This window comes from Mesoplodon mirus (assembly GCF_964341445.2).
Source record: "Mesoplodon mirus genome assembly, chromosome: 2".
Classification (NCBI taxonomy): Eukaryota; Metazoa; Chordata; class Mammalia; order Artiodactyla; family Ziphiidae; genus Mesoplodon; species Mesoplodon mirus.
Window position 1 is genome coordinate 222,841,212 of NC_138977.1, and position 12,433 is coordinate 222,853,644.

The window sequence follows — 12,433 nt, forward strand, 5'->3', positions numbered from 1 at the left end:
CTCCACCAGAAATCAGGGGACACCACAGCCAGACAGGCTCTGACAGTCCATCGAGCCCACAGGCTTACTTTGCAGGAGCAGATAAGAGAGCAGAGAGGCTGCCTGGCCGAGACCACACACCAAAGGGTGGTGCCAGGTCTGGAAGCCACAGCTCCATCCTGCAAGCCCGAGACACCTGTTAATGGGCTAAGTCTGAAGACAGGCCTTGCAGAGGACCAAGAATCACTGAACGCGGCAGATGGCATACTGCAGCCCCAAGGGATACAAGGGCTACAAGGGCTACAGCCCCATTGCTAGATGGTGGCAATGAGACAGTCACCTTGGTACCAAGTGTGGGGACCTGGCCTCCCAGTAGGACGTGGCTGGAACCTGACGATCTACCGTCTGCTGATGCAGTTGGAATGGTTAACCGCTCTGAACTGCAGGGCTGACTGATCATTTCAAGGGCTTTATATTGTCACTTGTCATATCTAATGCTGCAAGAGGAAGGTTTTCCTACAATGGGCTTCATGGAGAGCTATATGGCGAATAGCTATATGACTACTGAAAGTTAAATTTATACTAATTAAAATTATGTAACTAGAAATGCTTTTCCCAAGTTGCATGAGTCACATTTCAAGTGCTCAATGTGGTGAGTGGCTATTGTGTTAGATACTACAGAATTGAACATCTCCATCACTGCAGAAAGTTCTATTGGGCACTGCTGGTTTATAGCAGCGGTCAGCTAACTATGCCCCAGCCTGGGGCCCAAATCCAGCTGCCATGCGTTTTTGTTTTTGTCTGTGGCCGAGCTGACTGACTTGTGGGATCTTAGTTCCCCAACTGGGCCCCAGCAGTGAAAGCGCCGAGTCCTAACCACTGGACCACCAGGGCATTCCCTGCCACGTTTTAATAAAGTCTTACTGGAACACAGCCATGCCCATTCACTTATGTATGGTGTAGGTCTGCTTTTGTGCTGCAGTAGCAGAGTTGAGTCCTGGTGACAGAGTCTTTACGGCCTGTAAAGCCTAAAATACTTACAATCTGATCCTTTATACGAAAAGTTTGCTGATCTCTAGTGTAGACTGTCAAAAAGTGACATGAGGATCTTTTCTGGAAAGAGGCTCACTGGCAGACCCAGGAATTACTAGTGGTTCCCAAGTGTCAGGATGACTTCACCCCACCACAGGCCCCCCCTGGGGAAGGAGGTAGGGAACATAACGCTGGCAGCATCGCTACGGAGCTTGATGGGGGTGCAGGATGCCCCTCCCCAAGCAGGCGCCTTCTCCAGGGTGACTGACCTCCTCCAGGGTGACTGACCTTCTCCAGGGTGACTCACTGACCTTCTCCAGGGTGACTGACCTCCTCCAGGGTGACTGACTGACCTTCTCCAGGGTGACTGACCTCCTCCAGGGTGACTGACCTTCTCCAGGGTGACTGACCGACCTTCTCTAGGGTGACCTACCGCAGAGACAGGGGGTGGGACGTGGTGTTTGGGTGGCTGCAAGTCTACCCAGGAAAACCACACACGAGAAGGAGCTCTCCATTTGCTTTCTTTATTTTTCTATTCTTCCCAGGTCAGTGAAGCAGCAACACTAATAAAAAGTGAGAAGAACTGCTTTCTTGCACGGCAATTCAATAACCCCTCTCACACCGACGCTCACAGATGAGTCTAAGAGCTCTTCATCAAACTCAGTCTAATCTGGATGGTCTGGCATCTCACACACCAAAAATAACTCCTGGAGTGATGTCGGCCAGCTCAGGAGCGCTCGCTTCCGGGAAAGGACTACATTGAACAGAGAGGCTGACAGTCAGCCTCCTTCCAGCTCTTTTCAAGTCCTAGCAGGTCAAAGAGGAGGGCCAGGCTAACTGCTCTGGTTCCTCAAGGAGGTGGGCACCTCCTGCTCTCCCCAGCCAGGGAGCCCCCAGAGCTACTGCAGCAGTGGGAAGCTTGGGGGGTTCTCTGTGGACCCCACTGCACGCCACGAGCCCCAAAGCATGTCTGCTGCCCACACTCACTCTTGAATGATTTCAGCCTTTCTCTCCCTTTATGTGCGTGATCCTTTGTTGAAAGGGAAACTAAGCTGATTCAAGAGGCCGACTGATGCTCACTTGGTAATGTCTCTATTGTCAACAGAGTGAAGGATTTATGTGCAGCAGCTTGGAAGGTCCTGGGGCCAGAGAGGGTAGATTCTCTTAGAATGCCCATGAGCATCTCGAATGGTCACATTTGGGACAGCAGAGCCCTTGGAATGCTGCCACTTTAGCCATGCAAATTGCAGATGCATGGGGAACTCTTGCTGTCACGCAAACAGGAAAAGCACCAGTTTCCCTTCCTGTACAGCCAGGAGGCCCTCAACAGGCAAGCTCCTCTCTCTCGCTCAGACTCCCAGGATGACTTGTTGAATCCTCCCACCAGCCTTCCTCTGCTGCCCTGCCCAAGTTATTTGGATAAATGGGAACAAAGAACTATCCTAAGCCTCCCCTCGGGACCAGCCTTGCAACGTACACATACTCCCAGGCCTTCTTGAATTACAGAGAAAACAATGAGGAGTGAGTTCTCTATGGAGCTACAACCAGGGTGGTTTAATTTGCAGGGGTCCAGGACACGACTCAAGAGTTGGGAGGTCACCCGCGCTGTCGTCTTTTCCGCCCCCGCAGCTTCAGCCGCCTGGCTGGCAGGCTGACGGGCTGCTTCCCGAACTTCTCCATGATCTCTCTGATCCTGGCCAGGTTGGTTTTGCTGAGTGTGAAGTCGCACTGTGTGGCCCCCATGTCATAGCCGACTATGCAGTTCTTGGTGGACGAGGTGAAACCTTCTGCCTTGGCCGTGACCATGTACTCTCCGGGGTTCAGAAGGCGCCAGTAATCCCCATCACTGGCTGTGAAAAGAAAGCAGGGGAATTCAGAGCAGCTCTTTTATAACAGAGATATCACCAGCTCTGTTATTCCAAGACCAGCCTCCTGGCCAGAGAGAGACTCACGGGCAAGCAGTGTGGAATTTGAGCCCCAGCAGATGCAAATTCTTAATGCATTTTGGAAGCCAAGATGTTTTCCTTTTTGGAAACCACCTTAATGGTTTTAACAGGAAGGGATCTGGGGTGTAGGCTCCCCGCAGTGTTAATACGCATGAGCAGAGATGGAGAAACAATCGCTAACATTCCTTTCTCTGTGACAATACACACCATTCATTATGAACTTGAATGTCTGAATGGTATGCCCTCGCCACAGAATACCATCTTGAAAAGCCATCTGTGCCTGGCTTCCTGGCTTCCCTTAGCATGGCTATAAATATAGAATAGTAGTATAGAGGTGGGGCTCTTCACGTCTGAAAAAGAGAAGGAAAGGGCTACAAACGAACTGGGGGGAGGCCCCAAGGTCCACATCTCCTTCCATGGTCCTCTATGAAGAAATGGAACTACAGGAGCAGGTACACGTGGACATTGCAGGCAGAGTCCCCTGCCCCGGTTACACCATTGGTCAGGCACCCAACAGGCACCTAACTGGACCCGGGTCCATCCTTAACTCAACGCTAGATCCTTGTTGCATAAAGTGGGGTTCTAGGCCAAGGCCACTCTTCCCCAGGGGGCCTACACATGCTGAGATCACTTGGATCCCTGACATTAAAGAGGCTTCGAGACAGAAAAGGAGACGTCAACTCCCACATAGCCCATGGAAGGACGAAGCAGGAACCAATCCACTGAACCCTCCAAGCCAAGTTCTGATGTAGGTTGTATAATGATCCCCTTTTCTACATGAGTAATTGGATGCCCAGGGAAGTGTCACGTCCTGCACAAGGTCACACAGCTAGTGATTAGCTGGTCTTCCCGGGCCAGGTTTGTTTTCTGTCTTATGATGATCTGTCCTGCCTGGTCTAAAGAGAAAAGGCTGGATTTGGTGAAGTGCTACGTAGACCCGGGCAAGTTTTACTCATGTGAATGAACCCTGATGTCCTCTAAAGAATGGAAGAGTTCACCACAACTAGAGAAAGCCTGCACGTAGCAACAAAGACCCAATGCAGCCAAAAAGAAAAACATTAAATAAATAAATTTTTAAAAAGATTAAAAAAATAAAATAACAACTATATCAAGATTTAAAAAAAAAAAGAATGGAAGAGAACTCGGTATGAGAATATTTATGTCCCACATACACGCATATAACACTCTGAAGCACCATGTTTAAATTCACATCACAATCTTTATTCATCTGAGACGCCCCCTGCAATGTGGTGAGCTCATGAGAGCACAAGATGTCATGAAAAATGAAATACGCAGGCAGTTGTTCGCCACACGTTTGCACAGTCTACTGCCTGGTAAACAGGCCTCAGTGTGAGAGTCCCAGGCACGCAATGCAGGCAGACAGCTCCCTGACTTTCTCAGCACTGCACCCTGTGTCTTCCTGCAGTGAAAATGCAAGGTTCTCAACGGAATAAAATGCCACTTGGTGGCTTTTCCGAAGCTGAGAGCCACGCCCAGCCGTCTTTGTCTTGCTATCAGACAGGCCCGAGCCTCCTGGGCAGGCACGCGCTGAGACGTCTCTCCGGGCTCCCAGCTCCCAGGCACACCTGCCAGAGCCGGCCCTGCACCCTCCAGACCTCCCTGTCCCGTCTTGGCCCCGCGTTAAGCTGTGGGCTCCGTAAGACCTGTGGCTTATTCTTCGCCACTTGACTGTGTGTTTCAGTCGCGTGTCCTTGATGAATGCCAGCTGGATTAAGTGGGATGAAGACAAACAAACATGAATACAAATGTCCTATTAAGGTGAGAAGTTGTACATATTCAGCCTCAGCCACTGTAGGTACTTTCTCCCCGCCAACACTGGAGTGGATTTGTTAAGGCCAAGAACCGGCCACCTGCCAACTAACTTGATAGAGGCCGCTGGGGGCGAGACCTTTCGGTGGCAGTGCCCACCTTGAGAACACACTGAGGTCAGTCTGAAACACCCCAGGGAAGAGGCAGCCCAGGTTCTCACCAAGGGAGATGCTCAGGAAGCCAGGAGTGAAAGAAATCCATAATGAACACGTGCTTGTCAGCTCTACTGATTCAAATTGATAAGACGGCTTTGTAATTCTTTTTCTCCCCAGAATAGCAGAAGTCTCCCTCCTCATCCTCTCCCCAGTCTGCCCACCTTTGCTGGGCTGGCCTCCTTCTTATTACGTCATGGTGCCCTGTCAGGGGCGTGTTTCGGGGGTGGGTGCTCTGTGGAGCTGCAGGGGGAGGTTGGCACCCAGCTGGCATCACCCAGCATCAGTGGACAAAAGGAACAACCCAGGCCCTAACGAACGGCCATTCATTAGCAGGTCGGGTTAGTGTTCCCAAACAAAGGACAGTCACGTGGCATTCTGAGCCAGGTTTTGGGCCAACATATTTACATGCATTTAGAAAGCATCCTTACTAGCTTCTCTCCCTGTGGAATTCCACTTAATACCCGTTTATTTTATGCAAAATCCCTCCTGGAATAAAACTTGTCAGATCACATAAGCCTCAGACAGAAATCAAGGCAAATTCAGAGCTTATGTGGAGCCATGAAGGACCCCGAAACCGACGCAATAAAGAACCATCCGTGACACACGGGATTCCTCGGTGATGCGAACGTGCTGGGAGATTATTTTGTGGGGAACGAAGGGAGATGGAGCTGCATTTTCCATTAGCTCATCAAAACTGTCTCCTTGATGACAAGGGCTTTGAAATTCCGAGCTCATTAGGCAAAGCTCTCTCTGCTGGCTTGTGGGCCCCTGGGGACATTTTTATCTCCCACTCTGTTTAAAACTCCTATTTTCTCACATTGCCTACAAAAGACTAACAGGCCAAGGAACGTTTCAGGCTCTTTTACAGGCACTCATTAATAATGTTTAAAATACAAGGCCTATGCAGAACCAGATCAAATAGCCCCTTTCATCCACAGTGATCACCTGCACCTTGCATGTCTGGCCCGTGACAAGTTTACAATCTGCATTTGTTGAATTAATGAATGAATAAGTGAATAAGTGAATGAATGAATGGATCAGTGTATGCCTGCCTATGTGGGGCAACTATGTACCAAATGCCATGCTACCCAGTGTGCAGCCTTGTGGTCAGTGGCTATAAGACCCTGGAGGACAAGTGGATGCTCGGGAAATATGGCTGCGTGAAGAAACAGGCAACTACCTTGAAAGAAGGCGATTCAGGGCATCACACCACAGTCTACTGTTTCATGGCATTTCACCCATTTACAGAATAACTGTCCTTCTCTGCCAGGCACGTGAGCAGGTAGCCTGGTATTGAAGAGCACCTGGGCCAGGTCTGAATCCCAGCCTCCCCCGTCCTAATGTCCTAGAGCCTCTGCTTCCTCACAGGTCAAATGGGATCACTTGGGGGAGGACAGGGTGTCTTCATGCATGCGACCAGCTAGCGGGGAAAGGGACCCTTCTCTTGTTCAGGGGGAACAGCGTGGGACAAGGCGAGGGGGACCACACTGAGAGTCTCAAGCTCTTGGCTCAATCCCAGCTCAGCCTCTCGCTGTGCATCTGGGAAACGCCACCTAATGTCCAGTGCGGCTGGCCACCCCGGCACAACGTAAGCTCTTAGATCCCCAGGTGCAGGTCAGGCCAAGTTAGTGTCAAGTCTTGTTTCTCCCAGTTCAAGTGTGTCTGCAGGCTGAAGAGGTCTCTTTTATGGAAATCAGGGGTTCCTTCCTCTTGCTGATGATGACTCTGTTTGCTACACCTGGGCGGGACCTGCCCTGGGTTGAATGATGTCCTGCCCCCCACACCCTCCAATGGCCCACATCCTGCTACCCAGGACCTACGAATTGACCCTATTTGGAAAAAGGGTCTTGCAGATGTAATTAAGGATCTCAACGTCATCCTAGATTATGTGGATGGGTCCTAAATCCAATGACAAGTGTCCTCATAAGAGACAGAAGAGCAGGAGCCAGGAGGAAACGGAGGCAGAGACTGGAGTGATGCAGCCAAGGAAGCTCAGGAATGCCTGAAGCCACCAGGAGCCGGAAGAGCCAAAGGGAGATCCTCCCCAGGGGCTCCAGGGGGAGCATGGCCCTGCTGACACCTTGATTTCAGACTCCCAGCCTCTATAATCGTGAGGGAATACATTTCTGTTTCTTTAAACCACACAGTCTGTGGTCATTTGTCATGGCAACCACTGGAAACCAATGCAGGACCCAGTGCCCTGCTCACTGCAGCTGACAGCAAAGCAGTATCTGACGCAGCGCTCCCCAACGTCGCCCCCCCCCCCCACGTAGGAAAACCTCTGCGTGTAGGTTTAAACATGCCTATGGGCATGCCATCTCCAACAGAACGCTCGCTGACAATCTGACTTAAGCATCCAACCAATTCTGTTCAGATCTGTTCAGATCAACGTGCATCTGTCCCCGCATCATGCTGCAAACATCAGCCATCAAAGTCAAACTGGCCATTTCTCATTTCCCCCTGAACACGCCAAGTGCCATCCCAGGTGATGAGAGTCCTGGGACACAAGGGTAAGCCTGGGCTTGTTTTCATATCATTTTCTAATCGGCAAAGAATAAGGCAGCCCTTGTGCAGATGCTCGGTGTCTGCGGGCTGCTTCCCAGCCAGCGCTGGAGCTCTGGAGCAAGCAGGGAAACAGCACGCAGCTGCTCCAACACCTGGACCCAAGCCCCACCCGCCTCCTGAACCTTCAGTGGGTCCTTCAACCTCTTTGAGCTTCTGGTTTTCACCTGAATAAGGGACAGAGAGAAGCCAGAAAGCAGAGGCTGAACACCTTGCTTTCCAGGGGCTCCATGGAAAGTTGGAGAAAAGAGATAATAAGCCAGGTCAGAGGAAGAAGTTTCTGGGCCTCAACCTGTGGTTTTAACTCAAGTAAGACACTTCAAGAAAACGGACATTTCCTCTTGAGAAACAGTTCACACACATTATTTGTAGTTACCTGTTCGGATGTCATGGTTAACGCCCTCTACGGAGATAACAGCATTTGGAATTCCTTTTCCATGCGAATCCCTCACCAGGCCTTTGATGCCCCGATGAACCTGCTCGACAAACAGGAGAAGGAGATGAGCTCACCGATCAACCGGCACAGCGAAGAAGGCCAGAAACCTAACGCCAGCCCAGTGCTGCCAAGAGCCCCCCACAAAGCTATGTCTGGCTCAAAAGCTCCCCGGCTCTGCATGGATTTGGTGTGTAAATTTCTGTATTCCTTTTGGGTCCATCTACTGGAAAGTCTTCCACTGGAGTTAAAATATTCCAGAGGTTTAGAAAATATTAGGATCTGAGATGGTTCATAAAAGACACATGTGTTAAAAATGGAATTTAATTTTTATAGGCATATTTATTTTGAATTTCCTGGACTCTACAGACTTAACACATAGACTTTAAGAGTCAAAGAGGGGCTTCCCTGGTGGCGCAGTGGTTGAGAGTCCGCCTGCCAATGCAGGGGACACGGGTTCGTGCCCCAGTCCAGGAAGATCCCACATGCCGCCGAGCGGCTGGGCCCATGAGCCATGGCCGCTGAGCCTGCACATCTGGAACCTGTGCTCCGCAACGGGAGAGACCACAACAGTGAGAGGCCCATGTACCGCAAAAAAAAAAAAAAAGAGTCAAAGAGGAGAGAAAAGACTCAAAAGCATCCCTGTAAAGTACAATTCATCCGCAGGGCCCTTCCACTGATGAGCTGTGTCACATGACACACACCAACTCTGACCTCGTGCCTCAGGTTCCCCCATCCGAAGATCCAAGATGACATATCATCATTTCCAGTGACATTCTTTATGCATATTGCTATGCCTGGGCATTTTATCCATAGGAGGCTCTTTGGCTAGTCGGGGATCATCACGTTAGAATGACTAAGGCCTTCTCTCTCTTTGTTCATATATGAAATGAAAAAAGAGCCTTCCCTTACAAAATTCCAGAGTGGGGATGGAGAGTGTGCTCATGGCTTCCCAGGAGGGCAGAACAGGTTCACACCCTTCTGTGCCAGGAAAGTGGGCTGTGGGCTGCACTGACCCTCTCAGGATCCTCGTGGATCACACTTGGATGCTAAGTCGCAATGCCAACCTCTGCCACCATGGGGAGGTGCAGGTACCAGGAAGCTGGCAGCCCGAGCCCTTGGCTGAATGCTTCTTCTGACTCAACTATGAGAACCCATGGAAGAAGCACAACCTCCCAATACAGCCTCAGAATCTTACTTCCTAATGAATTTGAGTCACGGTAGTCATATGAAGTTCCACATTCTTTTTATCTCTCTGGTTCCTGTGAGTCTGTTCCTTGTAGGGGCATGGATGTTATTTGGTTAGTTTTAGTACCAAACTAGAACCGGTTTGCTCAATGCTACAAGACAGGCGTATCCTTGAGAGCAGGAGGAAAAGAAGGCGTGCGAGGGTCCTAGCATACATGGCAGGACTTCCTCACCAGCTACAAGTAGAAGCTCAGCGGGCACTTGTTATAGAACTGTTCCCAGGTGACACCCGACACCTGCAGCAGTGACTCTTCAGCCTCCGAGCTGTTATGGGCTGAACTGTGTCCCCCACAAATCCATATGTTGAAGTCCTTACCCCCAGAATCTTAGAATGTGACTGTATTTGCCAGTATCTTAGAATGTGACTGTTTTTGGAGATAGCATCTTTAAAGAGCTGATGAAGCCCTCAGAGGGGGCCTTATAATCTGACTGGTGTCCTTGTAAGAAGAGGACATTTGGACATGCAGGGACACCAGGAGTGTATGCACACTGAGTAAAGCCATGTGCGGACACAGTGGGGAGGTGGCTGTCTGCAAGCCAAGGAGAGAGGCTACAGGATGAAACCAACCTGTTGACACTTTATTTATTTATTTATTTTTTTTGCGGTACGCGGGCCTCTCACTGTTGTGGCCTCTCCCGTTGCGGAGCACAGGCTCCGGACACGCAGGCTCAGAGGCCATGGCTCACGGGCCCAGCTGCTCCGTGGCATGTGGGACCTTCCTGGACCGGGGCACAAACCCGCGTCCCCTGCATCGGCAGGCGGACTCTCAACCACTGCGCCACCAGGGAAGCCCCTGACACTTTAATTTTGCACTTCTAGCCTCCAGAACCATAATTTCTATTGCTTAAGTTCCCCAGCCTGCATATTTTGTTATGCAGCCCTAGCAGACTAATACAAGGGGCCTGAGTATACTGGCTGGACAAACACTCCTTCCCCACGGAGCAGCATCCTAGAACCCTGGAAGCAGTCTCACTCACCATGAACCAGTGGGAGCAACTGACATTGACTTAGAGCTCACAGACAACAGTTCCTTCTGACACTGTAGTCGCTAGCCCAGGGTGATGGCCACCGTAGGAAGCGCTAATTTGATCTCAGGCTTTTGGCCATCTCAAGGGCTTCGTTCCCTAGCTACACCCCATCACAGCCGTGTGCCCACGACATACCTGCTCCATGAACACGATTAAGGATTCCCGATTATTCTCCCACTCCTCAGGCAGCTCGCTCTCATGCGGATATTTATCACAGCCCACATAGATGGACAGCTCGAAGCAGTTTGTGTGAAGGTAGCTGAAATCGTTGAGACCTGCCGAGCCAACCAGACAACGTTTTAACTGAACAGTGCTCAAAGTGGCCCTGGGAGACAGCAAGAATGTTCAAGAATGTGATTCAGAGGACTTCATTTGAACAAGGAGATATCAAGTGTCTACTCTACACAAAAAATTAATTAGAGCAACTGATGGGGGACAGAATGGGGGGTTGAGACAGAGAGAAGATGCAGCCGGAACAGTCTGCGGGGAAGACAAGCATAAGTAGGACATCTTTGACAAAAGGAGGACTGAAATGTTTTTTAGATAAAATTTTCATTTTATTAAACTCAGATTAATACTATTTTTAGGATAAAGGTATCATTTCTTTTTTCTTTAAAAAATTTTTTTTCTTTTTTTAAAAAATTAATTAATTTATTGGCAGTGTTGGGTCCTTGTTGCTGTGTGTGGGCTTTCTCTAGTTGCAGTGAGCAGGGGCTATTCTTCGTTGTGGTGCACAGGCTTCTCATCGCAGTGGCTTCTCTTGTTGCAGAGCACGGGCTCCAGGTGTGAGGGCTTCAGCAGTTGAGGCACACAGGCTTCTGTAGTTGCGGCTCGCGGGCTTAGTTGCTCCGCGGCATGTGGGATCTTCCCGGACCAGGGCTCAAACCCACGTCCCCTGCATCGGCAGGCGGACTCTCAACCACTGCGCCACCAGGGAAGCTCTTGAAACCGTTATCATAATGACACCTACAAAGACCCATTTTCCAAATAAGGTCACCCTCACAGGTTCCAAAGATTAGGAAGTAGATGTATATTTGGGGGGGTCCCATTCAACCCACGACAGTACCCAAAATGCATAAATGAATGTCAGATGGCATCAAGTCCAGGGGCTCTCTTCCCAATATTTTATTTTTGGAAACCATTTGAAATAATAAGAACACAGTGCTACTGTGTTATGTGTGAGGCCAAGAGGACTCCCCCAGCAGAAGGCGCCACCAACAAGCCCGCCCTGGCTTCTGAGAGTCAAGGCCACAGAGAGAGGAAGCTGGCTGGGCTGGTCTCTCTGTTGACTGGGGACAAAAAGCAGGTCCTCCTGCGCTTCAGCCTCGGTCCTCACCCGTCCTCTCTTCCCTCCTTCCTCGGAGTGTTCAGTGATACATCCCTCTGTACAAATGTCTGTTTAAAAATCAGAGCTTTGGGTGTCAAGAGCAATTCTATATTGATCTGCTGCCTAATCGATAAAGTCACAGACAAAAGGGTACAAAATACACAGCCACTCTCTCTATCAGATTCCAGATTCGAACCATTCACAGGTCACCAGCCATGGGCCTTTGATCACATCTGTGATCAAATAAGGACAGTAACAGCAGTGGGATAAAAGGAGTGGGACGGTGTCAAGTTAATGGAAAAATCCCTCACAGGGCCTTGTCTGGCTGAAGAAGGTTGGTCAAAAATGCCAGGTCAGCTCATTCAGTGGAACCCGAGGCGTGGAACCTCAGGCAGCGCCCATGGATCAGCATGGACAGGCCCTCCCGGGAGGGCTGGACCCCTCTGCACACACAGACGACTCTCATTATCCCAACCTCCAGGCCTTGTTAGTACTGAAATAAATACATGTGATATTTACAGCTCCGGAGTGGGTCTGCCATTTTGTAATCACTGCTAGAAGCTCTAGAAGAATTGGCAAACTGAGACACCAGGAGACCGGTGGAAACCTTGCGCCAGGCTATTGTTAACGCTGAATTCCAGCCCTTCAGCGAAAGTCATGCAGCTGAGAATCCTCCGTAAGAAATGGCTTCAAAAGTGAAACGTGCGGGCAGGAGGTGTGGGGTGATCCAGATAGCTCTTCCCGGCGGAGGCTTCTTCCTTTGTGTTCTCTCTGGGCCTGGAATCCTGCTCTTGTCACGGCTTCGGTGTGGAACACGGGGCCACGCAACCCTCAAAGCTCTGTGGGCCCAATGCTGTCACAACATCTGCCTTCCTTGTGCGGGAGAAGATGC

At 50.2% G+C, this 12,433-nt stretch overlaps 1 protein-coding gene across 6 annotated transcripts in view; it reads right to left on the reverse strand.

The window, feature by feature from the left end:
* Positions 1–1,519: 1,519 nt before the first annotated feature.
* The window catches only part of CPXM2 (carboxypeptidase X, M14 family member 2), a 128,865-nt gene continuing 117,951 nt past the window's right edge, over positions 1,520–12,433 (reverse strand). The window contains exons 12-14 of one of the 6 annotated variants that reach the window (XM_082636031.1): positions 10,350–10,489; positions 7,881–7,980; positions 1,520–2,861 (exon numbers count right to left, since the gene is read on the reverse strand). In XM_082636031.1, coding sequence (XP_082492157.1) covers positions 2,608–2,861; positions 7,881–7,980; positions 10,350–10,489 — 494 coding nt within the window. In that variant the 3' untranslated portion in view covers positions 1,520–2,607. The other 5 variants (XM_082636033.1, XM_082636032.1, XM_082636034.1 and 2 more) reach the window with 5 other exon arrangements.